This window comes from Haliotis asinina, chromosome 15, assembly GCF_037392515.1.
Source record: "Haliotis asinina isolate JCU_RB_2024 chromosome 15, JCU_Hal_asi_v2, whole genome shotgun sequence".
Classification (NCBI taxonomy): domain Eukaryota; kingdom Metazoa; phylum Mollusca; class Gastropoda; order Lepetellida; family Haliotidae; genus Haliotis; species Haliotis asinina.
The window spans coordinates 20,393,582-20,420,315 of record NC_090294.1 but is presented as its reverse complement, the minus strand read 5'-3'; the positions used below and the strand labels follow the sequence as shown (position 1 = coordinate 20,420,315).

Sequence of the window (26,734 nt, the reverse complement as noted above, 5' to 3'; positions counted from 1 at the left end):
GAGCAATAATTGCAATGTTTCTTGAGTGATTAAGTTTAATGCCAACACAGATACTCACAAACAAAACATTTGATATATGTGTTAAAACTGCCCTTGGAGCTGAAGGGATTGGTGGGAGTCAGCTTAATCATTTAAGTTATAGTACTGATTTCTCAAAGTGTAAATGGTGGAGATTATGGACTGTATATATAGTCTGTTTGCTTAAAGTGGACCAATGAAACATAACATACTCAATGAAACACTGATCATAATCAAAACATCATACCAACTCTGTGAGGTTTTTGCAGAATTTTCATCCTAATAACAAGAAAGTTGTTTAACTATCTATCATTAAAATATTGACACAGTTCACTGTTTATTACGAGGGAGGAGTGCAGAGAACGGCAAAGCCAGGTGTTTGAGAAGCATGTGCACAAAGGCCGAGAAAGTTATTTATTCATTAACCTGTGCTATACAGTCTCCATGCTTTCTCGCACAGATGACTGTGCCTTTCTCTGCACTCTCCCTCGTAACAAATAGTGAACTGTGTCAATATTTAATAATAGTTTGTTAAACAACTTTTTTATTTTAAGGAAAGATATTCTGCAAAATACTCACAGGGTTGGTATGTTGTTCCGATTATGATCCGCATTTCATTGAGCATGTTACGTTTATTAGTTTTTGAGCAAAACTGCAATTCATCAGTTCGCTTTTGTGCCAAACGGACTATAAAAATGTGTTGCTTAACTAGCCCAATCTCAATCCAACTTACTGGTTTCTGCAGTGTTTCAGTTGTGATGCTAGTCTTGCTCAATGTCTCCTGCTTGAAGGCTTCCAGCATCTGAAAAGTTGGAGTCACTTCACACTCATATACTGGTAGATGGCAAAACCTGTCCCCTGAATATCGGAGCCTGTTGGGTGAATGCCATTATTGGCTCAAAGTAAAAACATGTCATTGTAAGTTTTTGTGATGGATCTACACTGAATAATCAGTGATGAGTTACTCAAAAACCCTAGAACTACAGACAGGGGGATTATTCAAGGGGAACATCATCAACTGAGTTCCTTGTTCACTGGATCTCTTAACACCAATACAGTCAAGATTGAGAAGTTTCTTCACACTCAGCATATTGAAATATGCAAATGTATCATGACTGCAGTCTTCAGGACTAAGAACCGGCTCTTGGTTCTGATTAATAAAACTGTTGCTTTCTAGAGTGATTTTATGAAATAAATCTATCAAGAAAATAGGCTGAGTCAAAGAAATTGTGTTGATATGCAGTTCAGCGTAGGTAGGAATGTTTGAATCTCTCCATATCATTTGACTACATGAGATTTAAGTAGAAATTTAATCAACAGTTGAAAGGTTTCAAATGTTTACCTCATCAGGAACATCATACACAGCCCATTCCTCTGTCGTCGAAGGCAGGGCATCAAGGGGACCCTTCCTCTTGGGTTTTTCCCTAGGAACCTGACAGGAGTCAATGGAATGGAAGAGGTCATGGTGAAATTGAGTTCAATGTCATTCTTGAGAATATTTTGCTCATATGATGACGTGCATTCATGTGAATATGTATTTGCGGCTGCTTGTACTAGCCCAACCTTAGGCAGCTTTTTTGGTGCTAGTTCAGTGAGATACCATGCCACAGTTAAGCAGCAATACCCTACTCAGACACATTACATTGACTCCAAGCCGACCAGTCCTTGTTGTATCCATAATGTCGAGCACCAGGCGGGGACCAGAAACTACCATATTTTTACATCTTTTGGTGTGACATGCCTGAGGATCAAACTATGACCTTCAGCTCCCCATGTGAGCCCTGTAACCACTACACCATGCAGGCGACCCGAAATCACGACAGAAATTTGAGTAGTTGTCTTCTTTGGAAACTTCTGATGTCATGGAATCATCCTTCCATTTATTGCTGGCATTTCACTCAAATTCTACGTGAATACTGGAATATCTGAACTTGAATAACTTCTTTCCATAACAAATGTCCAAATGGTTTTTGTTGATGTAGAAATTGTGAGTTTAATCAAAGACAAAACTAATCATCTTACATACTGCCTTGTATATCCTTTTCTCATCAACTATGAAATACACGACCACTCTTTCCTATCTGACTGAGAAAATCGTGTGATGAATACAAAGTGTGCTTACTGAATCCATACATGAGGTGATAGTAAGGCAACAATGGTCGTAAGACAGTGCTATACTTTAATACTGACTTGAGAACATCATCACACGAAGACAGCATAGCAGAAGGTGACCCATACCTTTACACAAGTTGCTTGGATGATATCTATGGAAACTTGAGGCAAAATCCAGCTAGCCATTTGTCTAGGTCTCACCTCTTTGTCCTTCTTATCCTTCTTGGCATTAGCAGACTTCTTCCCTGCTGCGGCACTGGCATCTGGTGGTGGGTTCTTGGCCAGTTCCTTCATCACTGGACCAGCAGCAGCTACGCACACCTACATCATCAACATTTAGATCTGCAGATTTGGAGACTCTTATATAACGTGTCTATCAGTTTCATAAAACTAACTGAAGAGTCATGCTAAAAGTAGTATTGAAGCAGTTTCAGTGATTTGAGGAAAGTGAATGCATGGTACATGACACAAACCTTCCACAGCTGCATCAAGTATCCATAAGCCAATAGACAGATATCAGCATAGGCCGGGGAGTTCCTTCCATGGACATCAGCCAGGATGACATGGGCCCTGATCAGGGCATCAAGCTGACTTATGTCTGTCAGGTCACTGATAGTCAGGGCAGGGTTGGCTGGCAGCACACCTGAGAAGTGATCAGACAAGACTCTCAGGCAAAGACCACCAATAGAGGTGTTGTGTCTTACTGGACACTGACTTTCATATTGTTATGATACCATTCTGGCCTAGAATTTCAAAGACCTCCTAACAGTATGATAGCTGTAAGTGCCATACACAAACATTAACTTAAGACTATCTTAGCACAAACAGAGCTTCAAAAATCTAGACTCAGAAGTCTATACAGTTGTAATCCTTTAATATCTCTGTAATAGAACTAAAGAAAGAGATGTATTTAAAAAATTTATGACCTGTGCATAACATATTTCCCAGTACTGACCTATCTCTGCCTGTTTGACAACAGGGATGTAGTCTGCTGGGTTGATCTCACTGTCACTATCACTGACGTCACTGCGCACATCAGACACTTTACTCAGAGTGTCTGGTGTCTTCTTCCCTCCATCAGGGGACTTTCTACCAGTCTTGCCTTTAGCTGAAGACTTTCCTGGCTTCTTCTTTTCTCTCTTTGCTACAATCAAATAATTATTCAAAATGAAAATATAACTAAACAATGAAGACAGCATCACATTCTACATGTAGCCCACATATTGTAGTCACCAACCAACATAAAGGAAAGATATTTTTCCTCATGCAATGACCACAATTTAGATTAGATGTTCATATATTAAAACTGTGAGTCAGTGAGTTTAGTTTTACACTCCACGGCAACATTCCGGCAGTTGGTAAATAATGGAGTCTGGACCAGACAATCCAGTGATCAACAGTATGAGTATCGATCAACGCAACTGGGATATCATGACATGTGTCAAGTCAGAGAGTCTGACCACCCGATCCCATTAGTTGCCATTTACGGCAAGCACGGGTTATTGAATATCAGTTCTAACCCAGAACTTCACGGGTCTCTATTGAAATAACAGTATTACTTCCCAGTGACGCCAGCCCACCTTTCACTTGTCCTTTTTTTGTGTCACCTCTCTGTGCTGGCATCTTCTCAACTGCTCCTGGAGTTGACAATACATTGAATGTCATGGTTTCAGTGTGTGATCACTACAAAATACCACTTCCACAAATATTGAAGCATTAGTCCGCGAGGACTGCAGCAAACCAGATTAATACTTAAACCCTTATCTGCAGATCCATGCTTGGCAAAGTGGTGAAATACTGTAGGGAAATTGAAGTGTTTTAGATTACTGAATCACCAGTAACTTATTTGTTTCTGTTATTTTATCCTTTATCTTAAAATCATGAGCTCAATTTATAATGAAGGCAATCATGATTGAGCGTGGCCCAGGTAACCAAGTGACTGATATCATGAACAAAGATCCACATAATTATATATTACTATATTATATTATACTATTATATGAAATCAACCCTTTTCCTGAATATAACCACTAATCTCTTTGGTCACTTCACTTCACATGAGCTTCTAACCCAGATTACCCATGTGAAGTGTATGAACTCACCCTCCTGCTTGTCGCCCCCAGCCTGCATGTTGAGAAGGATGTCTATGGCCCACTCTATCTGGTCTATGGTGTCCTGCAGGGGGAAGTCGTTGACATACAGCCACTGGCCGAACTCGATCAGATAGTCCACCTTCAGCCACTCGTTGCTGGGGCTCTGAAATGCATGGCAGCATATTGACTGAAGGTGTATGGTCAGATTGTCAGGTTCTGATGTGTCAGTAATGCTGCGAGTACTAAGAACATACTGGCAGTTACATTCATTGACAGCTTTCACTGCATTTAGGTAGGTAATACAGCATAAGGGGTGGTCTAGTAGGGATGGCGTAGCCTAGTGGTAAAAGCATTTGCTTGTCACGTCGAAGACTCGTTTTTGATTCCCCACATGGGGAATACTCATAAAGCATAGAAGGTCTTTACACTGAGGGACTCCACTGTATTTAGGTGAGTCATAGTGTATACAAGCAGGTCACTTACATTGAGGGCCTCCACTGCATACTGGTAGGAGGACATCTGCTCAATGGTTTCCTTGGAGCTGAGGGCAACTCGTCTCCACATGTGGGCCACATAGTCCTCACTCTCATCCTGAAATACAGTTCGATAATTACATAAGGCTGCTTGAGAAGATGATAATAGTGTACATTTACAGAATGATCATTTAACTCAAGAAAACACTTTCAAGACAACCTTGGTAGACTTGTTCATGGAAAGTAGGAAAAACAATTTTCTGGAGGTAATAAGAATTTCAGTCAAAATCCTCTTGGCATTAATAGGTGTATAGGTATGTTTATCATAGACTGAAGAATGAACACAATTACATTTCCCTTCAAGTACATAAATCACTAAGCTGAGTGCACTAGATGTGACCATACTTGTGAATGTTTGTACCAAGGCACCATACCGGTATGTGACCAGATATTTCCAGGCTATGTTTAAACCAACAGACTGTTACAAGCTGATTGAATGAGGTCAGATTGGCAGATTGTTTCACTACACATGAAGCAGTATATAGCATTCCAGCTATAGAATGGCAGTGTGTACTTAACCAAGTCTTGTCATATGGAAACCAGTGATTGATGTTATGAGCACCTATCCACATTATCATAATAACATTCTAAATTACTGCAGTAGACAAAGTGTTTGGACCCCTTTGTGGAACAGGGGCTACCCTACACCAATGAGGAACGAATATCCAAACAGCCAAAGTACCTGAAGCACTGCAGAGTTCAATGATATACTAAGACAAGGGCTATGGCCGAACCAGGAAGTATATCTCAGTTCAGTTCAGGTTTTTGGTTAAGCTTTCAGTGATTGAGTGAGTGAGTTTAGTTTTAAGCTACACTCTGCAATATTCCAGCCACATGGCGGCAGTCTGTAAATAATGGAGTGTAAAACAGACAATCCAGTGACCAACAGCATGAGCCTTGATCTGCCCAAATGGGAGCCAATGACATGTGTGAACCAAGTCAGCAAGCCTTATCACCTGATCCTGTTACTTGCCTCTTATGACAAGCATGGGTTACTGAAGGCCAATATTCTAACCTGGATCTTCACAGGTGGGTGATGTTTCGAAGAACAAATACAAATTACAGAATCTTGAGTTCACAAAGTGCTGAAAGGATGTGCTAGGTTTCTGTTGTGGATCTCAAAATGTGAAAAAGTAAAAGTAACAGAACCAACCCTCAAGCTCCAGCAGACAGCCAAATTCAAGTTGAAAAGAAACTATAGCATGCATGCAGTCAAACTGCATATTTCATAATTGTACAATATTTGAAACAATTCAATGAATCACAACCCAACCAAATGACAAAAAGGCTAAAAAGGTAGTGTAATATTGACATGATACAAAATAATGCACACGACAGATCTACTCAACAAAACTATGTTGAATTTCCATACGAATGTTGCGAAAACGTGCAGCTTATGAATATGATGTGTGTTCAAATGGAACTTTGTCATCAACATCATTATCAGAATCATCATGCAATTTTATGTCCACATCAAGAAACATTATGGAAGTCGCTTTCACCTTTTTTTGTGGAGAGGTGTAATTTTGTAATGAGGATAAATATATTCATTCAAATCTTTGACACAAAACATTCATATATTTTAACCTACCCTTGGTTACTCATGGTAGCTCAAAGTTCTCTCTAGTAGCTATTTGTGCTACAATTCCTATACTGCATACCAAACAATGCCATATACCATTCACGAATTCCAGTACCCAGACATACGAGTATTGCATCAGCGTTCATTTCAGAAACAGGAAAAGCGGAGCCATTTCAAAAATAGGAAAAGTGGGGCCATTTCAGAAATAGGAAAAGTGCAAATGACACTAACCTTCACAAAATGATGGGTCATTGATGAAACCAGTGAACACTCAAACATTCAAAACAATTCATTAAACTTGGTCCCATTGTATTCTTTCATTACTCTGAATGCTTTCATTATGGCTATGTAAAACGTACCGGTAACTTCATGTAGCCAGGACAAGTACAAGCTTAAAGCCAAATGGGCCTGGTAATTGGCCCAGTCAAAAAACGTCACATTGAAAAATGGCCTATTCTTTAAGAATGTAATTAAAAAAGAATTTGTATGTATATGCCCCTAGGATGCCTTCTAAAATGAACACTGTTACATCCTTTTTCTGGATGAGATAACCAACACCAAGTTTACATTCACCAATCTACTAGCAGCAATGTTTTTAAAAATATTTTTCACCAGTATCTCCTTATACAAGTATCAAAACTAGATAGGCAGGTAATGCGTACAATGTAAATATACGCACCTAGGTTAAATTACTTAGATAATCTATAATCATAATAATTGCAGTATTATTAAAAATATTTCATTCCCATACTAACATTGTATAAAATTGAACTTAGAAAGTCTTCTATTGTCCCTATATTCACATCATGTTGTTTACAGACATCCGTCTTGTTTTCCAATAACACCAACACCTTTAAGCAGTGACAACCATGTGACAACTATGTGATAACCTTGTGACAACCCGCTATGTGGTATATCTCACCATCAATACTTTCCATATTTCAGCTTCCTCCTTTGTAGCAGGGGTGGTTAAATAAGAGCTACATATCATTCATATATTGTAAAAAATAACCTGACATACAGACAGAAAAGAAACGTAAATTCTAACCTCCCACTGCCACAAGAAATAAAACAAAAACTACAAACACTACTAGAATATCAACATCTGAGCATGTCCAGATAAATCGGACATCATTTTCTATAAGTCATCCAGAAAATAAAAAAGCTTTTAGATACTTCAGGTTATTGAGAACATCATTTGCTTGCATGTAAATTGAACCATCTGGTTCACAGAATGCAGAAAAGATCATGGAAAAGAATACAGAAATGTTATTCTCATCATTAAAAATCATTACAAATTAAATAAATGAATAATAAATGCAATATTCATGCTAATGCCATGTTTTTTAAATTTGGATGTGATGCAAACAATATATTTCTTTTAAAAAAAAATCACAATTCCAAACGATTTCCAAACAGTAAAATCTGTGTAAAATATTTTTCAAGCCAATCACATTGCTGCTCAACAACAAATTGTTCCCTCTCCACTATTTCATAGGCTTCTGGTAGTTCCAAGTGATGATGGTATATACAAATGGCATATACACTATATTTAGGATCTGCCATTTGAAACTTAGTATGTACCATGTTTTAAAAGATATATGGAATCTGCGGAATGCTGAATTCTTTCACATTTACAAAGAACACTAATAATATTCTTGCCATGAAAACACTAAGGGAAAAATCAGTTTCCTACCTTGAACTTTTGAATATCCATGTGAACAGGTCGACCGAGTTTAGCTTTCACCATTACTCGGTGCTTGAAGATCAGACTGTAAACGCAATTACATCATTCTACATGAACTAGGTTATAGTATTACAATTTAGTAACTTTCATGAAAAAAGTTTATCTTGATGGAAAGATTGTCAATCTGGACTTCATATTTATCTGATTTTGATACAAAACATTTTCAATTTCAAATTTGTGCTCTGATTACAGGATTTGAAAAAAATCATATGCCAACTCACAGTCTGTGTTTTGTCCTTGGCATATCATTTACAGCCTGGTCCATAGACTGCAGTGCCATCTCCCATTCTCCCTGAAACAAATACCACAATACAATGACATATTACTCACCGACACAACTCCATTGACTGAGTTTATTCCTACCACCCACTATTAATAATTGCCAGTTCTTCAATAATGTTTGAGTCTGTCAACATTATTGTTATAATATTGGCAACACCTATTTTGCTGCTTCATCTTTTCATGATCACCTAACTTAGTCTCAAAATCAACCTCTGAGAAAAAGTCCAAGAGCAGTACAACAATCATGGGGTTCTTGTCAACTTCTGTAAAGCCCCAGAAACCCTAGAGAGGAAAAATCATTATCTCCATAGGCAAGAGCTGGTTAAAATATGTGATGCAGAAAGTTACTCACCTTATCTGCATAGGACTGGAACAGAACTCCATACAGTGCTGCGCGTAAAGTCAGATCTTCCTCTGGGTTGCCAATCAATGCAGCTTTCTTGTCCTTGGCATCCTTGACCTCCTTGTTGTCCTTGACCTCTTTGATGTCCTTGACCTCTTGGTCTTTCACTTCCCCTTCTTTCTGTTCTTGAACTTCATCCTTATCATCAGTTTTATCCTAATGTTAAAAAGTTTATAATTCAATATTTCTCTGAGTCAACTTAAATGTTTACCAGCAGACATGTTGTACACATTCTGTGCCATGCAGGAAACCTATTCCACACAAACAGGATAGATTTAACTTTTAGAATTGATGCAATAACTACCTCCTTCTTTTGTGGTTTCTCAGCTGTTGCTGCGATACACTGAAGGATGACTCTGATTGGTTCTTTCAGAAGCTCTCGTTCTATTGGCTGACCAACCAAGGGGAGACAAGCGTTCCAGTAATGTCTTGCTGCTGTCATCACAAGCTCGTAGTTGTTCGCATTTCGGGCAAATCTAGGGGAAAAGCAATATTACAATTAAAAAAAGTAGCATAAAATGTAAACTGTGCTTCTGAGAGGTTAGAAACCTATTTAAGTTATTTTGCATTATTACTTTTCAGAAGGTATAACATTTGAAGATAGGAACATGGAAAAGTTATATAATTTTCATATTTCTCATACAATAGGAACAGCAACATTAGCACATCCCAAGAAAGCACTGTGACTTGTCCTCATCGAAAGAATCACTTAAAGACCAAGGTCCTGTTTCACAAAGCAATCATAAGGTTACAACCTGTTGTAACTATAGTTTACCATAGGTTTATGAATGTCATAGCACGACGAATGCTTTGTTTATCGGGACCCGGTAAATTTTACACTTTCTTCAGTTTAGTTTTTGTATGAAGGTATGTAACAACATGATGCTTGTGTGTGTACCTTGAGCTGTTGAGGAAAGCTTCCATGGCTTCTCGGCGGAGCTGATTCTTGCCTCCCATGTTCTCTATGAGGCTCTGACCCTGAAGGCCACTGGCGTAACTCAACATCTCCTGCTCAACCATGTACCTGTGACTGAAAACAACAAAATACCTTAGCATCACCTAGAAATATTTCATCATACTTCTAAATTGCTTTTTATAAAATATTCTCAGACAAATTCCTAAATGCTAAAACATGGGCCCGCACTTAATGATTAGCCATATACAATTGAAGCTGTGAAAACCAGCATCTGTCCAGTCTGGCAAGTTGTCAACTCCGGCATAAAATCTCAGTCCTGTCCATGGTTTGTACTTTTATCATCAGCTTTATAATCCGGCACATTTACTATACTGGATTATTTATTTACTTAGTCCCAATGAGTGCCAGTTTAGAAAGCCTCCACTGTACCGTTAAACACCATACAATGTGTAAACGTTTGGTCTCTGTAAACGTTTGGTCCCTGCAATAATGGGTTAAGGGGATTGAAATGTATTTGTTGATTCTCACCAGATCTATATCCGAACTATGTTGGTCTGAACATTATAATTTCATCAGCACCTCAAGGAATACCTACGCCTCTATTTTCTTTCCCTTTGGTGAGGTTCCTCCCTCAGCAAATTTCAGCGCCTGTTTGCTGCATCTCATGACAAGGTTATGATGTTTGACAAGGTAGGCCTGGTATGTGAGACGGGACCAGATCTGTAGCTCTATAAACTTGTCACTCCACTTACAGTCCTCAACCATTTGTACTATCTGTGCAAAGAAAGAAAACAGCATGGGCAAAATCAGATTATTAAAGTTGATAATAACTGCATATCACATGACATTCCATGACAATATTTAAAAAAACACTGACAGATACATTTATAAAAGTATACATCAGCCTCTTTGTGATCAGTGTTTGTGACTTTGTCCCTCGGTCATTGTTTATGGTTGAAATGAAGGTTCAAATATCAAGGCTTTTTAGTTTTGACGAAGTTAAAACATTGCTATAAATTATTGGATAGTGGTCCAGTGTTCTTTCAATACTGTCATTAATATTGCAGGTAAATCATTTACATTTGTTGACAAACAAGTCACAATGAAAAAGTGGAGGAAAGTTTAAGCAATGATCAATGTATAGCTTCTGGATCAAATGATAACAAGTCATTAGAATGAGATACTGGAAACCAATGCATACATAGCATGCACTCATTGCATACTGCAATCCAAATTCAGTGCATGACAGAATTACCAATGATAAATGGCTACAATGATAAACGGCACTTTTTTAGATACTGGGAATCGACTCTGCACTGATTCTGTTGTCATGGTCAGAATATAGCATTTTACTTACATCTCCAATGAAAGGTGTTTCCTTGAATTCCATAATCCCATTCTTGGACAGACACAGCATTTCTGTGGCAACAATAGCTCGGGTCATGGGCCTCTGGCCTTCGTTGTTGTGCTAGAAACAGGAAAACATAAGGAATTTACTTCAAAAGACGTCAGGAGTGGACTTTACAGACTGCACCTATGTGGGGAATCGAACCCCAGGCTTTGGTGTCACAATGGTACCTCACCACCCCTGTCTACACAGTAATGTGACCATGTTCGAAATTTGCCTAAGTTCACTATGCAGTAATAAGTATTTAGTGGGATAAGAATGGCAATGTGACCTTATAGTGCCTTAAAGACATCTCTGTATACTGCCCAGGGAGTTGACATATAAACACATGGCCTAGAGCACAATACAATACCCATTTCTTTCATTATAATGTCTTTTTACTATTCAGCGTATGTACCGTAAGACAATATATAATATAAGTTGAAGACATATCTCACAAAAATATCCATGTCTTCCTGTACAAAAATAATTATCATCACCCATGGTCCATTTCTGGAAACATTTCTGCTCGAAAGCCCCCATGTTTAAAAATCATTCAATGTCTAGCAATAGATGGTTTTATACAAAGCCTACCCCAAACCTAACCCTAAACCTAACATAATGTTAATCTAAACCCTAAACCTAACCCCTAACTCCTAGAAATAATCATAATAAATAGATTACATTTCAACTGGGGGTTACGGGTGGAACTCTTTCCCCATTTCTGAAGTGACATATAGTAACATGTGAGCCTATCTAGTCAACATGGCAACTGACAAGTCAATAAACACATCTTACAAATATCCTGATGCTGTTTCATCAGAAACTATGACAATAATTACATCATCATCAGTGCCAAGGTTCTTGCTGATCTGTAGCTGTGCCATCTGTTTCGCGTACACCCAGGTCTGTAGAAGTGGAAGACGAATAGAGATCGGCACTACATCCTGTGGGTTGTCTCCCCTGGTCACTTGGATCACATATTCACACACCTGTACAAAACATTGAAAATACTTAGCTTTCACGTCAAGTAAACTGACACAACTACTTCAAATCTGACAACATTTACCCACACAGTAAAAGTGACTATGACAGATATTTTATTCAAATTTTCTATTGAATATTTGTTTCTTTTGCTCAGACTGAATCTGGCATGATGAACCAGCTTTAACCATTAGGTTACCCCACTGCCTTCATCTTTTTGAACAATATTCCAGTTATAGTATGATATGTCTGCCTAATGTGGAAGGAAATTTCAACTGGGGCCAATTACAATAGAAGTCACATACTGACCACTTGGGAAAACCCATAAGCAATCATAGAGTTGAAAAGCCCCAAAACAATCAGACCAAATCTGGATTCAAACCCATGATCATTAGTTTCTAAATGCCCAAGGGAGGTAACTCTGCAATGGAAAAGGCAACACTTTTGACAGCTTTGTCACCTGTGCTGCCAAGAAATTTAATTAACAAAACCGCCTTCTTTCACAATGGACAATGTTTACCTCAATTGCTTTCTTCAGATCTGGCAAAGCATCAGGGCTGACAGTGGCAGTGTAAGGAGTCTTGCTCTTGTTGCTGGTGACTGCACTCTTCCCTTTATTTTTGCTGGGAGACTTGTCCCCTGGGGTCGGGGAGAAGGACCCTTCATAAACCTCTTTAGGAGGAGGCTCGGGTATCCAAGGCTTGATGAGGCCCACAGACAGGGCATTACAGATGTTCACAAGCATCATGGTTTCTCTGTAACAGACACAAACTGATCTCAGCAAGCTGTTATTTGAATTATTTTATTGGTGTATTTCATCAAGTAAAGTAAAATGGAACATACACGTGTCCCCTACCATGATATTGATGGAATATTGCCACAGGGCTGTAAACTAAACTCTCTCATTCATTCTTTTTGCCTGAATAATCCATTTGAAAATCATAGATACACCATTTGACTCTTTCTCACTCATTTCTCTAGGCCTGGTGAAACAATTTTCAAGGACCATGTACGTCTGTTGAAACAACATGACAAGTGAGGTACAAGGTAAGCAGTCGAAGTTACCACTCTTGGCTGTAGGGGGCCCTATGGGGCCCTGTTTGGGTGGTGTCACAAAACAAAAACTGTTGTAGATATTTAAAATGGACATTTTAATGCTTATATGTACCCCAAGGAGGACTTCTTCTGAAAAAGAATCACCCACTCTCTCTTTATTGCCTGAATAATCCATTTGGAAACCATAACAATATTCACGGTGGTTTTTTGTAGTTCTTGCTGCTTAACACCACACTTAGCAATATTTCAGCCATGTGACCAGGTCTGCGATAATATTTAATTCTCCAACAAACAATCAAGTGATTGCCAATTAGAACACCAGTACACACAAGTGATCTGCAAGGACAAGAAATAACCCCATCTGTGAGTTTGACCACCAGATCCATCATGCCACTTAGCATAGGTTTCTGGGGATCCTTTACACATGATAAACCGGCTGCACTAACCCTGCATGTCCCACTGCCTTCAGGCCATCCAGGATGGTGGAGAGTGTGTCAATGACCTCCCTGTGTCTGTCCTGCGTGAACACATGGTTGTTGTAGTTCCAAATGTAGGCGGCTCCACTACACACCAGCCATGGCTCCTCCAGCTCCACGCCGAGGGTGAGGCCACGGAGGAAGGAGTTTGTAGCACACTCTGACAAGGACCTGATCCAGTCACTGGTATATAAAGAGATCAATAGGTTCATGGTGCTTATCTGCATCTGCTAAATTTTCCAATGTAGTAACTCTTTTTTGTCTAAACTTGAAACAATAATTCAAGGATATCAACTGCATAGAATTGAAATGAAAATAAGTGAAGGATTGAGCTCAATTTACATACAGATAAAGTAAATAACTGAACTGGGTGTACATACAGATAAAGTGAAGGACTGAACTGGGTGTACATACAGATAACGTGAAGGACTGAACCTGGTTTGCATATGGATAAAGTGAAGGACTGAACTGGGTTTACATATGGATAAAGTGAAGGACTGAACTTGGTTTACACATGGATAAAGTAAAGGATTGAACTAGCCTTACATATGGATAAAGTGAATTACTGAACTGGGTTTACATATGGATTAAGTGAGGTTCTTAAATGGGTTTATGGCAGTGTCATATTTTTTCATTTCATTTATGATAAATACAGTACTGTCTTTAAACAGTTTGGTAGTGGTAGTTTTATTGTATTAAGTTTCTATTTGAGTCTGGCATTTGTCTCTAGCTTCATTGCCCCAAGCTGGACCTGGGCTCAGCTGTATTCCTGTGGGAGAGCAGGGTGTTCTTTTGCTCCTTACTCAGAGGGCAGGTTTTTGTTTGATCTTTTATTGACCTTGTTGTCTATTTTTCTTCGCTTACATCAGCATTTTCTTTTCTTCGCATTTCAAATTAGTCTACCACCAACATCACACAAGAAAGGCACCTAGATTTCTCGACCATTTGACAGATGTCTTGAGCTCTCCTTTTTGCTCTACAACTGCTGTCTGTTCAAGGTTAGTGAAACTAAATCATAAACATAACATAGGTTCTATTATTTAAGTAGGGTTACATTATAACCATCATTCTTGTTGAGGCTAAAATATTGTGTGACGTGATGGTATCAATGCGTTTTAAGAATAGTGTAAGTCAAGTAATATTTACAAGCATAATTTTCATTTTTAAGTCATAAAGGTTATTATTATTATTGTTAGCCCAGGTGGTGGAGGTTAACCCTTTTGGTGAAACCTCCATGCATATGAATCAATGATCATAATAATGTTCAATACAGTCCAGTGTCTTTGACTTAGATGTCAAGAGAAACATAAGGGAACAAAAGGTGTCTGGACTTCTGTAACTCACCAATACTCTAACCATTCTGGGTCCTCCTCTGGTTTCTTGGCAACATATCCCTTAGGATGCTTACTCTTGTCCTCTGGGGGTATTGGTTGGTCATTCAGTTGGACTCCCTCATTGCGGAGGAGGTGGACCATTGCCTGAAGAGATATGATCAAACTACTTCTCAACCATTACTATTGAGTGAGTGAGTTTAGTTTTATGCCGCACTCAGAACTATTCCACCTATATGGCGGTGGTGTGTAAATAATCGAGTCTGGGCTAAAGATTCCAGTGATGAACAGCATGAGCATCGATCTGCAAAATTGAGAACCAATGACATGTGTCACCCAAGTCAGCGAGTCTGACCACCCAAACCTGCTAGTAGCCTTTTATGGCAAGCATGGGTTGCGGAAGATCTGTTCTATCCCAGACCTCCACAGTTTCAACCATTACTAAGTCATGAATAAGAATTTGATGACTGTCACTGTATCAACCCATTGTTCAGTTGCATTATATGGCGCACTGAAGATCATTCTCAGGTTGAAAAAGGAAACATTCTCAAAATAGACATGTCCTCTCCACTTGCATTTTTCAGACAGTCCCAAAGAATGTTGGTTTAGAGGGATTCCACTGTATCAAGCTTACAAGTTAGTGTCCAAATTGGGAGATGTGAAGATCTATTACAATCGTTTCCTGAAAATATTACCAGGTACTTCTACACATGTCTAACCAAGCTCTAGTAATTACAGACTTGCGCTGTATTTTCCAAACAATAGCGCCATGTGACAAGAGCATTGCCTAAGCTTTACATATTGTAAGCATATTTGAGATAGATCCAAGATTTGAATGTAATGAGCAAAATATTCAACACAGTTCCTTGGTGATATCCTTTCACCAGACATATTCATCCTGATCACATATATTTAATCAACATTTGCAGATAAAACACATGTGACCTGCTCACCTCTCCCTGGATAAAGTTGACTTCGGCCAGAATCCTGATGAGATCTTTATCATACAGACTGACTTTGATTGGAGTTGTAGGTCGACTCCCCAACCGACTACCAGTCTTCTCTGCGGGGACCTCATCTCTGGACTCCTTCTCTGCTGTACGACTCCTCTCTTGCTTGGGGCTACATGTTGAATGCAAGAAATTCACTGCAGACTGATTTCTGGTTACCTAATTGTTTCAACCTGAGACTCAACAAGTTGGAACTGAAAAAGTACTGGTTTCATCAACTCTTGAACTGTATTAATTACCCATGAAGAATTGGTCTTGGGGAACCCATGCTTGTCGTAACAGGCGACAAACAGGATCGGGTGGTCATTGTCACAGACTTGGTTGACACATGTCATTATCATCGATGATCATGCTGTTGATCACTGGATTGTTTAGTCTTGACTCGTTCCAACCTTGACTGGATTATTTACAGACCACTGCCAAATAGCTGGAGCATCGCTGATTGCAACGTTAAACTAACAAACAAACAATGTTGATCTCTAACAACAATTTTCCTTTAAGATGTTTTGCCTTTTATTTATGATCCCTGATAGCGTGTGATCCTTACCTCTACCTTCTCCATAAATCACACTTCAACAACATGAATGAAAAATTCAATTTGCTGTTCTTTCACTTGTTGACAGTATCACTCATGTATCACTATCAGCTGTTACCTTTCAGTCTTCACAGGTGGGGCAGTCCTCCATCTACTGTCGTCGTACAGAATACAGAACCGACTGGCCACTCTACAGACATCCCACACCTCCTGTTTCCGGGCAGTCTTAGCAAGATCTGCCCACAATCTGGCCCTGTAACGTGAGGGTTTTCATGTATGGCATAAGCCTGAAGGCATGTATCATCACTGTCACACAGAAGTTTTGGTGTATTTGAATTTTTCACAATTCCAATGCAAGATCATGCAATCACTTAATGTAACGACTTCCTAAACCTTTAGTCAATAATCCAAGTCTTTACTAACTTGAGTGCAAACCATTTTGCCTGAGATACAAATTTTGAACCATCAGATTGTAAACTGACAACACAGCTTGAAAGCAGCATATAGATTTTCGTTATTACTTGTAACCTTTTAAGTAAATTTTATTAGCTGCAATGCATTAATTTCCGGAAGTGGTTAATAAAGGCTTTTACACCCAAAGTGGGGTTATGTTATTGATGTCAATACTCTCCTCAACACATCATCGGGGTGGTGGGATAGCCTAGTGGTTAAAGTGTTCGCTTGTCACGCCGAAGACCCGGGTTTGATTCCCCACATGGGTACAATGTGTGAGGCCCATTTTCTGGTGTCCCCCATCATATCGCTGGAATATTGTTAAAAGTGGTGTAAAACCAAACTCACTCACTCACTCAACACATCATCAAATAACCATCAAACTCGATGATGCAACAGGAAGCACACTGACTGATACAGCTCCAAAGAGTAGGCATAGCACTCACCTCTCCCTCTCATTCTCATCTCCAAGTCTCTTGAGATGACCTTCAGCCTTCTTCACACATTTGGTGAACTGTCTGGCCTTGCTGGACAGCTGCCTGATGACCGTCAGTGGCCCCTTACCACCAGCAATATCTGCAAAACAACATCATTTACTCTGATGTTTAAAAATGGTATAAATGACCATAAGTCTTCATTAACTTTTTGGTTTGGCAACCATAACTCATGATCAACGCTCTTCAATGCTATACACTTGTAAAATAACACCTTTAACAGAGACCCATCCTCACTGTCTCCAGGGTATACTTTCTGATAAATCGCCACTATACCCTGGATGTATCTACAGCTCAGCCTGAAGACTTTATTACCTCCCTTGGCTGACTTTTTATCCAAACAGGTGTCTACGCTGGGTCTAAGTTGAGCGCAGCAATCACAACTCACTTTTGCCACTTAAATTATCTAAATGATTAAACTTGGCAATACAAATTATTTAAAAGTAATCTGAAAGAGGTAGAAGGAGTTGTATATATGCTTTTTTCATAAGTTTCGGACCTGTCAGTTTGTCAGTATGATTTTCCAAAATCTGAGTGGCAATGCAAACAAACCTTTGCAGCTGCAACCGCGACCTTGTTGGTTCAGCTGATTGGCTACTGTGAGAATCTGGGGCCAGCAAAGGGAGGTAATAAAACTATCAGGCCGAGCCGTAGATGCATCCAAGATAACGTGGAGATTTATTGGAAAGTATGCCCTGGAGATATTGAGGATGACTCAAACCATCCTCTCTTCATAAGACCTATTTTGGATACTGACACACATGACCATGCTTTAATGTTTCATCTCTTTGGGCTACAAATGCTGTAATTAAGTTACAGACAAGAAAAAATTTTGTCCAGGGACGCGGATGCCCATGCTGCTGTAAGAAGAATTCCCTACACTGAGTGTGATCTGGTGATTAATTTCTAGTAAAAAAGTTCAATAAACATGTATGAAACTATGAGATGCACACCTTTTGAGTCACAATGAAACACATGTGTAAGCTATATATATGCTGTTGGGCAAGTTTTTGTGGAGAAGTGGATAGACTTAATCCCCTAGTTCACTATCATCAGAGAGAAATTCCACAAAATTCATCTTAGTTCAAACGATGTTTGTTTATGTTCCCCTCACCCTTCAGGCTCGCGGAACATAAGCAAACATCCAGGGTACATCAACCCATAGTCCCCTCATGACCAGTTCAGACCTTCCATCACGTGCATTGCTGGAATACGGCTGACTGTGGCATTATTGAACAAAAACGCAAGCATTTGATGTGAATAGCTGGTCATTTCGACAGATTCATGTCATCATGATTGAAGTTAAGAAGTTAAGAAGTCCATTAAGTCCATACCTTTTGTATCACTCTCACTGTCCAGAACGAGGAGGAAAGCATCAGGTGCCAGAGCTTCACCAGCCTTGACCAACAGTGACCTTTTCATTCGAATAGTTCCGGAATCTGCTGTACGAGCCTGAGACAAGATTACAGAACGTGTAGAAGTGTTTGTTTGCAGTATGTTACAGGAATAAGCATTGCATGTCTTGACTTGCACATAAGTAATGTTCATATCTGACAGTTTCTTGTGTCTAAACACAAATCAAACACAAATAACCCTATTTTTGGTTTTTTTCTCTGTACCTGCTTGATTCAAGTCATTACTGACACAAATATTGACTCATTTTCATACTCACACCATGGACATGTGAGTTTAGTTTTACGCCACTAAATGGTAGCAGTCTTTAAAAAAGTCTAGACCACAAAATCCAGTGATCAACAGCATGAGCATTGATCTACATCATTGACAGATGTCAGCAAGCCTGATCATCCAATGGCATAAGTCATCTCTAATAACAAGCAAAACACTAACCCAGATCTTCACGGTTTACCATGGACATGTACTTTTTCAAAATCATTACATGAATGCCGTTCTTTCCGAATCAAAAAAACATTCATAACTTATTATGACTTGAAGCGCTACTAAACATTATCATCTGGTTTATCATTAAGTTGGTCCTGTGCTATGCCTACCTGTTCTATGATCATGGCTGCCTGGTCCTCTGGTCTCTCTGGAGCCTTGTACAGCTCCGACCTCAGTTCCAGTCTGTGGAGAGCTACCTCCAGCCTCTCCCGGTACACACCGCCATCATCCAGCTCCAGGGCCTGGCAGCATATAGTGTACACATTGGTATATTAAGAATAGTCATCAAAGTATGGAGAACAATGGACTACCAGTCATTTGTCAGTTATTTTTGTAAATCACCTTTTAAGAAAATTTACAAAAATGTTGGTATTCTGATCTCAAACAGAGACATCAGTGGAACAGACATCACATGAAATCATTTGAGACATATTTTTCTGTGAAGGAAGACGAATACTATGTATACTTTACAATGCTCAAACTTGTAACACTTATGAACCTGCATGCGCTTTTCAGCTTTTTCTTGTAAAGCAGTTTTTCATGCAGAAAGCACTGGAAGAATTTCATGTTGAAAAATTCACTGCTTTGGCCATATGATATACAGTAAACTACAGTTATAACAAACAGACTACAAGTGTAAGTTTATTACTATAGTTCACTACAAGCATTTCAGCTAACACACACAGCAAATGTCCAGGATTAAACAGTTCCTGACATCCGTTTGTTTGTTACACACATTTTGGCTCTAAACTTAGTTTATTGCATTGTGATCAATGGTATCTGTGAGCATGGAGGGAGAGACAATACATACCTTCCTGAGATGCTCCATGGCTACCTGGATCTGTTCCCGATCCTCCTCACACTTGGCCAGCTCCGTGTGCACCTGGCACCGCAGCAGGATCAGCAGACTGAAACATCCATAACACCGATGACACAAACACTTGGAACACATGGGATCAACTCCTTCACTGTTAGAGGTGTAAAATAACTTCATACTAACAACTGCTGAATCATGAATCATGCTTTCAACCACCAACTTAGTGGTTCTCACACCCATTTCAGAACAAACCCTGTGAAGATCTAGGGCAAGACTAATCTTCAGTAACCCATGCTTCTCCTAAGATGCAACTAACAGGGTCACACTCACTGACTTGGTTGACACATCATAGCATCCCAATTATGTAGATCGATGCTTACGCTGTTGATCACTGGATTCTCTGGTCCAGGTTTAATTGTGTATATTCCACTGCCATATAGCTTAAATATAATGCTGTGTGTGGTGTAAAACTAAACACAGAGCATTGCTGACTATGTTACAGTGAGTTTGGTTTAATTCTACCTTTAACAGTATCTTTTAACCATATACATGATTATAGGTACACAACCACACTAAACAGCATAGCATTACCAAAACCCCCTCTGCCTTGATTGTAATGGCTCCATGTGAACATACCTTTGTATGTCTTCCAGAGCTTCAGCCACAAGAATCAGGGGCTTCCTCACAGTCTGTCTGAGGTTTGGTTGGAGTAGTGGCAGACATAGGTTCCACTGAGTCACACACCCAGCCTGGAGGATGTTGGGGTCCCCTTGTCGGATAGCATTCATAATGGCCTCCTCACATCGCTTGATGGCTTGTTGACGAACCTGGAGGATTACAGTCAAGGTTTGCTTGGTTCGTTGTTAGTAGATTTTGAGATTTTTGCATTTGCGTTTCCAGAGTGATTGAATGTTTAGTTTTGCAATACTTTTAGCAATATTCCATTAATATCATGGCAGGGTACATCAGAAATGGGCTTCAAACATTGTGCCCATGCCATGAATCGAACCCCTGTCTTACACATGACAAGAGAATGCTTAAACCACCAGATTACCACACTGTAAGGGATTGGGAAAGGCATGGGCCATGAGCCATTTTGCACATTAGAATGAAAAATGGTCCACTAAAATTTGGAATTTTACTATTGATACAAGGGCAGTGGCCCATTCAAACTTTAGGAAATGGCTAATAATCCTGAAATTTTCCAGACATTTGGCACTTTCCCTATGGATTACAGTACCATATCTGACCAGTGAAGAGTAAGGTAAGACTTGATCATCAGCATCTTTGTCACAAAGGGTAGTACGAATCACTGACTTGGCTGATGTCTAGCACTGATTCACAGATTTTACTGAATGGTCACAAGAAAGTTTAACTCCCAAAGTTGAAAATCATAAGCATCAAATAGTGCTTTTGGCCAAACAGTCTGTTGAAAACACAAAGATTGTATGTGATTTCATACTGTACATACCTCCACAGCAGACTTGTGGTAAGATTCCTGTTTCTCTCCCAGACACTTAACCATCAGCTCACACTGCAGGAACTCCAGTTCTAGGTAGAAACCCTGCTCCTGGAGATACAACAATACTTAGTGTCATCAATACACCCAGATGTTTGAGCATCAGCTCACACTGCAGAAACTCCAGTTCAAGGTAGAAACCCTGCTCCTGGAGATACAACAATACTTAGTGTCATCAATACACCCAGACATTTGATCATCATCTCACGCTGCAGGAGCTCCAGATTTACATAGAAATCCTGTTCCTGTAGATACAAAAATACTTATTTCCATCAGTACACCCAGATATCTGACCATCAGCTCACACTGCAGGAACACCAGATTTACATAGAATTCCTGTTCCTGTACATACAACAATACTTATTGTCATCAGTGTACCCCAATACTTGACCATCAGCTCACACTGCAGGAACTCCAGTACTAGGTAGAAACCCTGTGCCTGAATACACAACAATAGCTCAGGATATGCTATCAGCATAAGGCAATGCTGACAACCAGCAATGCTTTCTTCAAAATGCACACCAATTCATGCCTTAAGCCAGTGCTATTAGAGTTTATCGAAGAATGTTGTACAAATAAGTGCATACTTTGTTTTCAGAAACAATATGATTTCTATTGTTAGATTAACCCCACACACATATGCAGCAGAAAGATGAAATGTCTCACACCTTAAAAACAAGTAAGAAATGACACATCAGCCATTAACTATGCAAACAAACCACACTTATCCACATGATCAGCCCTCATCTATATAATCAAACAGCACACATCCACAATATCAGCCCTTATCTATATAAACAAACAGCACATATCCATGTGATCAGCCCTCATCTATATAAACAAACAGCACATTTCCATGTGATCAGCCCTCATCTATATAAACAAACAGCACACATCCACAATATCAGCCCTTATCTATATAAACAAACAGCACATATCCATGTGATCAGCCCTCATCTATATAAACAAACAGCACATTTCCATGTGATCAGCCCTCATCTATATAAACAAACAGCACACATCCACAATATCAGCCCTTATCTATATAAACAAACAGCACATATCCATGTGATCAGCACATCCATATAAACAAACAGCAGACATCCACAATATCAGCCCTTATCTATATAAACAAACAGCACATATCCATGTGATCAGCCCTTGTCTATATAAACAAATAGCACACATCCACAATATCAGCCCTCATCTATATAAACAAATAGCACACATCCACAATATCAGCCCTCATCTATATAAACAAACAGCACATATCCATGTGATCAGCCCTCATCTATATAAACAAATAGCACACATCCACAATATCAGCCCTTATCTATATAAACAAACAGCACATATCCATGTGATCAGCCCTCATCTATATAAACAAATAGCACACATCCACAATATCAGCCCTTATCTATATAAACAAACAGCACATATCCATGTGATCAGCCCTTATCTATATAAACAAACAGCACACATCCACAATATCAGCCCTTATCTATATAAACAAACAGCACATATCCATGTGATCAGCCCTCATCTATATAAACAAATAGCACACATCCACAATATCAGCCCTTATCTATATAAACAAACAGCACATATCCATGTGATCAGCCCCCATCTATATAAACAAATAGCACACATCCACAATATCAGCCCTTATCTATATAAACAAACAGCACATATCCACATGATCAGCCCCCATCTATATAAACAAATAGCACATATCCACAATACCAGCCCTTATCTATATAAACAAACAGCACATATCCATGTGATCAGCCCTCATCTATATAAACAAATAGCACACATCCACAATATCAGCCCTTATCTATATAAACAAACAGCACATATCCTTGTGATCAGCCCTCATCTATATAAACAAATAGCACACATCCACAATATCAGCCCTTAACTATATAAACAAACAGCACATTTCCATGTGATCAGCACATCCATATAAACAAACAGCACACATCCACATGATCAGCCCTTGTCCCTGTAAACAAACAGCATTTATCCAAATTTGGATACTTACTACTGCACAAAAACAGCACTTATCCACATGATCAGCTCGTATCCATGTAAACATAAAGTACTTATCCACATGATCAATCCTTGTCTATATACAAATATCACTTATCTACATGATCAGCTTTTATCCATGTAAACAAACAGCACTTATCCACATGATCAGTTCTTATCCATGTAAACATAAAGCACTTATCCACATGATCAATCCTAGTCTATATACAAATATCACTTATCTACATGATCAGCTTTTATCCATGTAAACAAACAGCACTTATCCACATGATCAGTTCTTATCCATGTAAACATAAAGTACTTATCCACATGATCAATCCTTGTCTATATACAAATATCACTTATCTACATGATCAGCTTTTATCCATGTAAACAAACAGCACTTATCCACATGATCAGTTCTTATCCATGTAAACATAAAGCACTTATCCACATGATCAATCCTTGTCTATATACAAATATCACTTATCCACATGATCACCTTTTATCCATGTAAGCAAACAGCACTTTTCCACATGATCAGTTCTTCTCCATGTAAACATAAAGCACTTATCCACATGATCAACCCTTATTGATGCATAAACAACAATTATCTGCTGGATCAGTCCTTATCCATGTGAACAAACAGCACTTATCCAAGTGATCAGCATGATTACCTGAGGCTATACAGTCACTCACTCAATCAATTTTAAATTGTCACAACACAAGCAGGATGTCACAAGAGCAACTAAGACGGTTCTCTGAACTTACCTTCACTACACAGGTCTTGGTATGTTCCACACAAGCGTCCCCTAGTTCTGCAAAGTCTAGGTCTAAGCACAGTCTTCCCAGCTCCAGGAGAAGATGGGGCCTAAAGAGGTATCAAACATGGCTATTATCCAGTCTGAACCTTGAGCCACTTGTCTAGCAAGCAAAGTTCAGGCAAATGATCTCAGCTAATACTGAACTACAAACTTACACTTAATTCTAAAGAACATTATGACAAGACTGAGACAAAACTCACATACAGGTTTCAACAGATTCTGGCAGACAACTTGCTCTGATACTAAGTGCATGATGTACATTCTACATCTCATGAAGAAGTTTATAATTTTGCATTTATCTGTTGAAATAAACAAAAATACTAAATCATATATGACTGCACTACAACATTGTTCATCATAATTAATGTCAAACTTGAAGGTAGATGTTGATCTTGATTGTAGATCCAGTCAGTAAGGCTCTTTGTAGCATATTAGTTTGTGTGCCTATACGTTACCATGGTTACATGTTGGTAAATATTTAAATGAATTTGAAATAAAAAATTAAACACACTACCAAACACTGCACTTAGCTTACACACTGTAACAAACACCAAAGACTATAAATAATTATCCTGAATCACAGTGGTAACTGGTCATGTACATGTAAGCAATTTCAAAATATGAACAGATCCAGACAACAATGTAACTTGTAAGGACACATTTTACTCAGCATGCTCTAAGCAGTGTTTAGGGGAGATCAGGAAATAAAGCATTAAGACTATATAAGCTATGCATGGGAAAGAATGCTAAATAGTTCAAGCAATGAGTGATGACATCACACCAGGTACCTGAAATACACACAGTTCTTAGTTGTAATGAGTTTCTATAGTTTCTATACAACAAGCAGGTGAGAAACAAAGAGGGTAATAAGCTGGAACATCACAATGACAAAGTTACATCAGGGTTGAAGCAAACATTCTTTTAATTGGTGAAAGACTTTGCCATGTTTAGGCTTTGCTTGTACGATCAGTTACAAAACAATAAGATAACAGTTATTTTTTATTCTGATATGGTATACAAGCCTGTTATCAGGACCTATGTACACACTAAACTGGTACTGTACTGACATGCTTCGTCATGCATCCTTCATCAGAGGAAGTCACATAGGCTGAGTGGATTAGATTGCTTACATTGTGTGTGGTGATAAAGTGTCTGAGAGTGTGGGATTGAATCCCAGATGGGAGTGAAACAAAAAAAGATACAAGAATCTGTACTTTATTGAGAAAGTGTAGTACCAAATAAACATGCATTACAAAACAGTTGTTCATGTCTACTCTGAGGAAACAGAATTGTCAGGAGACAGAATTGTCATAAACCAGGGCCCGCTTGCACAGAGCAATCTTAGTTACAATCAATCTTAGGCCCCTACAATCAACTTTACAATCACCATACAATTGCCCTAATCCACTTGCACAAAGACGATCTTAAGACATTATGGATTTAAGATTGCGATCTTAATTAAGATCGAACTCTTCAACGTTGGACGTAGAAATTTCTTAAACTCGACTCCTGTCTACAGTTGTCTTCAAGTGCACATAGCATGCAGCGCAAATAAAACGTGGAACTGTTTACTGCACACAGATGACATTCCTTCTTTAATCGCACCTTGCAGATTTTTCATGACAACAAATATAAAAAAAACCAAACAAACAAAAGAAAAACCCAAACAACCCCAACCCACAAATCTTTGAAGTAAATAATAACGTTGAAGGAAGCGATAACGTAGAAGGTAACATGTATAATCACTCGTACCTCAAGGGTTATTCTCTATTTTTTCTACATTCTAATTTTTTTATGAACTAAACATGTGATACTGCAACCACAGAAATATCATGTTTTATGCAAATACTGAAATACAAACAAATACATTAACAGATTGGGTCTTGAGTTATTGACCTAATAATCATGAAATTAAAAGATAGCACATAAATAAAATTTCCTTATGACATAACACCTAAATGTACCATGATTTGTCACTGACTGTCAGTTGAACATAGTTTGGCATCGATGTTATTTGGAGTAAAATCCCATATATATCCCACAAGCATGAGATTTGTAAAGATATGAAAGTGTGACATGACTGTGGGAGTGTTTCTTGATAATTATTTTTTCGCTTTGTTAAAAAAAAAATCACATACCCTAGCTAGTGTATTTTTCCGTTTGAAAAATACTTGTATTATATTTAAAATACATAGATTAAAACTCTTGTCTCTCGTCAGATTCAATTTTTAC

The 26,734-nt window shown here is 38.7% G+C and overlaps 1 protein-coding gene across 1 annotated transcript in view; it reads right to left on the bottom strand.

The window, feature by feature from the left end:
• LOC137265215 (cilia- and flagella-associated protein 46-like) overlaps positions 1-26,734 on the bottom strand; it is a 76,698-nt gene that overhangs the window by 41,042 nt on the left and 8,922 nt on the right. Inside the window, exons 9-36 of the mRNA XM_067800561.1 lie at positions 24,450-24,549; positions 21,600-21,698; positions 20,765-20,955; positions 20,123-20,219; positions 19,422-19,553; positions 18,747-18,864; positions 17,365-17,494; positions 16,584-16,718; positions 15,874-16,042; positions 14,934-15,067; positions 13,560-13,772; positions 12,578-12,812; positions 11,916-12,065; positions 11,044-11,154; positions 10,282-10,460; positions 9,669-9,800; positions 9,075-9,246; positions 8,720-8,926; positions 8,307-8,377; positions 8,035-8,110; positions 4,707-4,814; positions 4,233-4,386; positions 3,711-3,767; positions 3,086-3,274; positions 2,604-2,773; positions 2,332-2,451; positions 1,361-1,450; positions 752-820 (exon numbers count right to left, since the gene is read on the bottom strand). Of these exons, the coding sequence (XP_067656662.1) occupies positions 752-820; positions 1,361-1,450; positions 2,332-2,451; positions 2,604-2,773; positions 3,086-3,274; positions 3,711-3,767; positions 4,233-4,386; positions 4,707-4,814; positions 8,035-8,110; positions 8,307-8,377; positions 8,720-8,926; positions 9,075-9,246; positions 9,669-9,800; positions 10,282-10,460; positions 11,044-11,154; positions 11,916-12,065; positions 12,578-12,812; positions 13,560-13,772; positions 14,934-15,067; positions 15,874-16,042; positions 16,584-16,718; positions 17,365-17,494; positions 18,747-18,864; positions 19,422-19,553; positions 20,123-20,219; positions 20,765-20,955; positions 21,600-21,698; positions 24,450-24,549 (3,808 nt within the window). The remainder of the gene's footprint in view (positions 1-751; positions 821-1,360; positions 1,451-2,331; positions 2,452-2,603; positions 2,774-3,085; positions 3,275-3,710; positions 3,768-4,232; positions 4,387-4,706; positions 4,815-8,034; positions 8,111-8,306; positions 8,378-8,719; positions 8,927-9,074; positions 9,247-9,668; positions 9,801-10,281; positions 10,461-11,043; positions 11,155-11,915; positions 12,066-12,577; positions 12,813-13,559; positions 13,773-14,933; positions 15,068-15,873; positions 16,043-16,583; positions 16,719-17,364; positions 17,495-18,746; positions 18,865-19,421; positions 19,554-20,122; positions 20,220-20,764; positions 20,956-21,599; positions 21,699-24,449; positions 24,550-26,734) is intronic.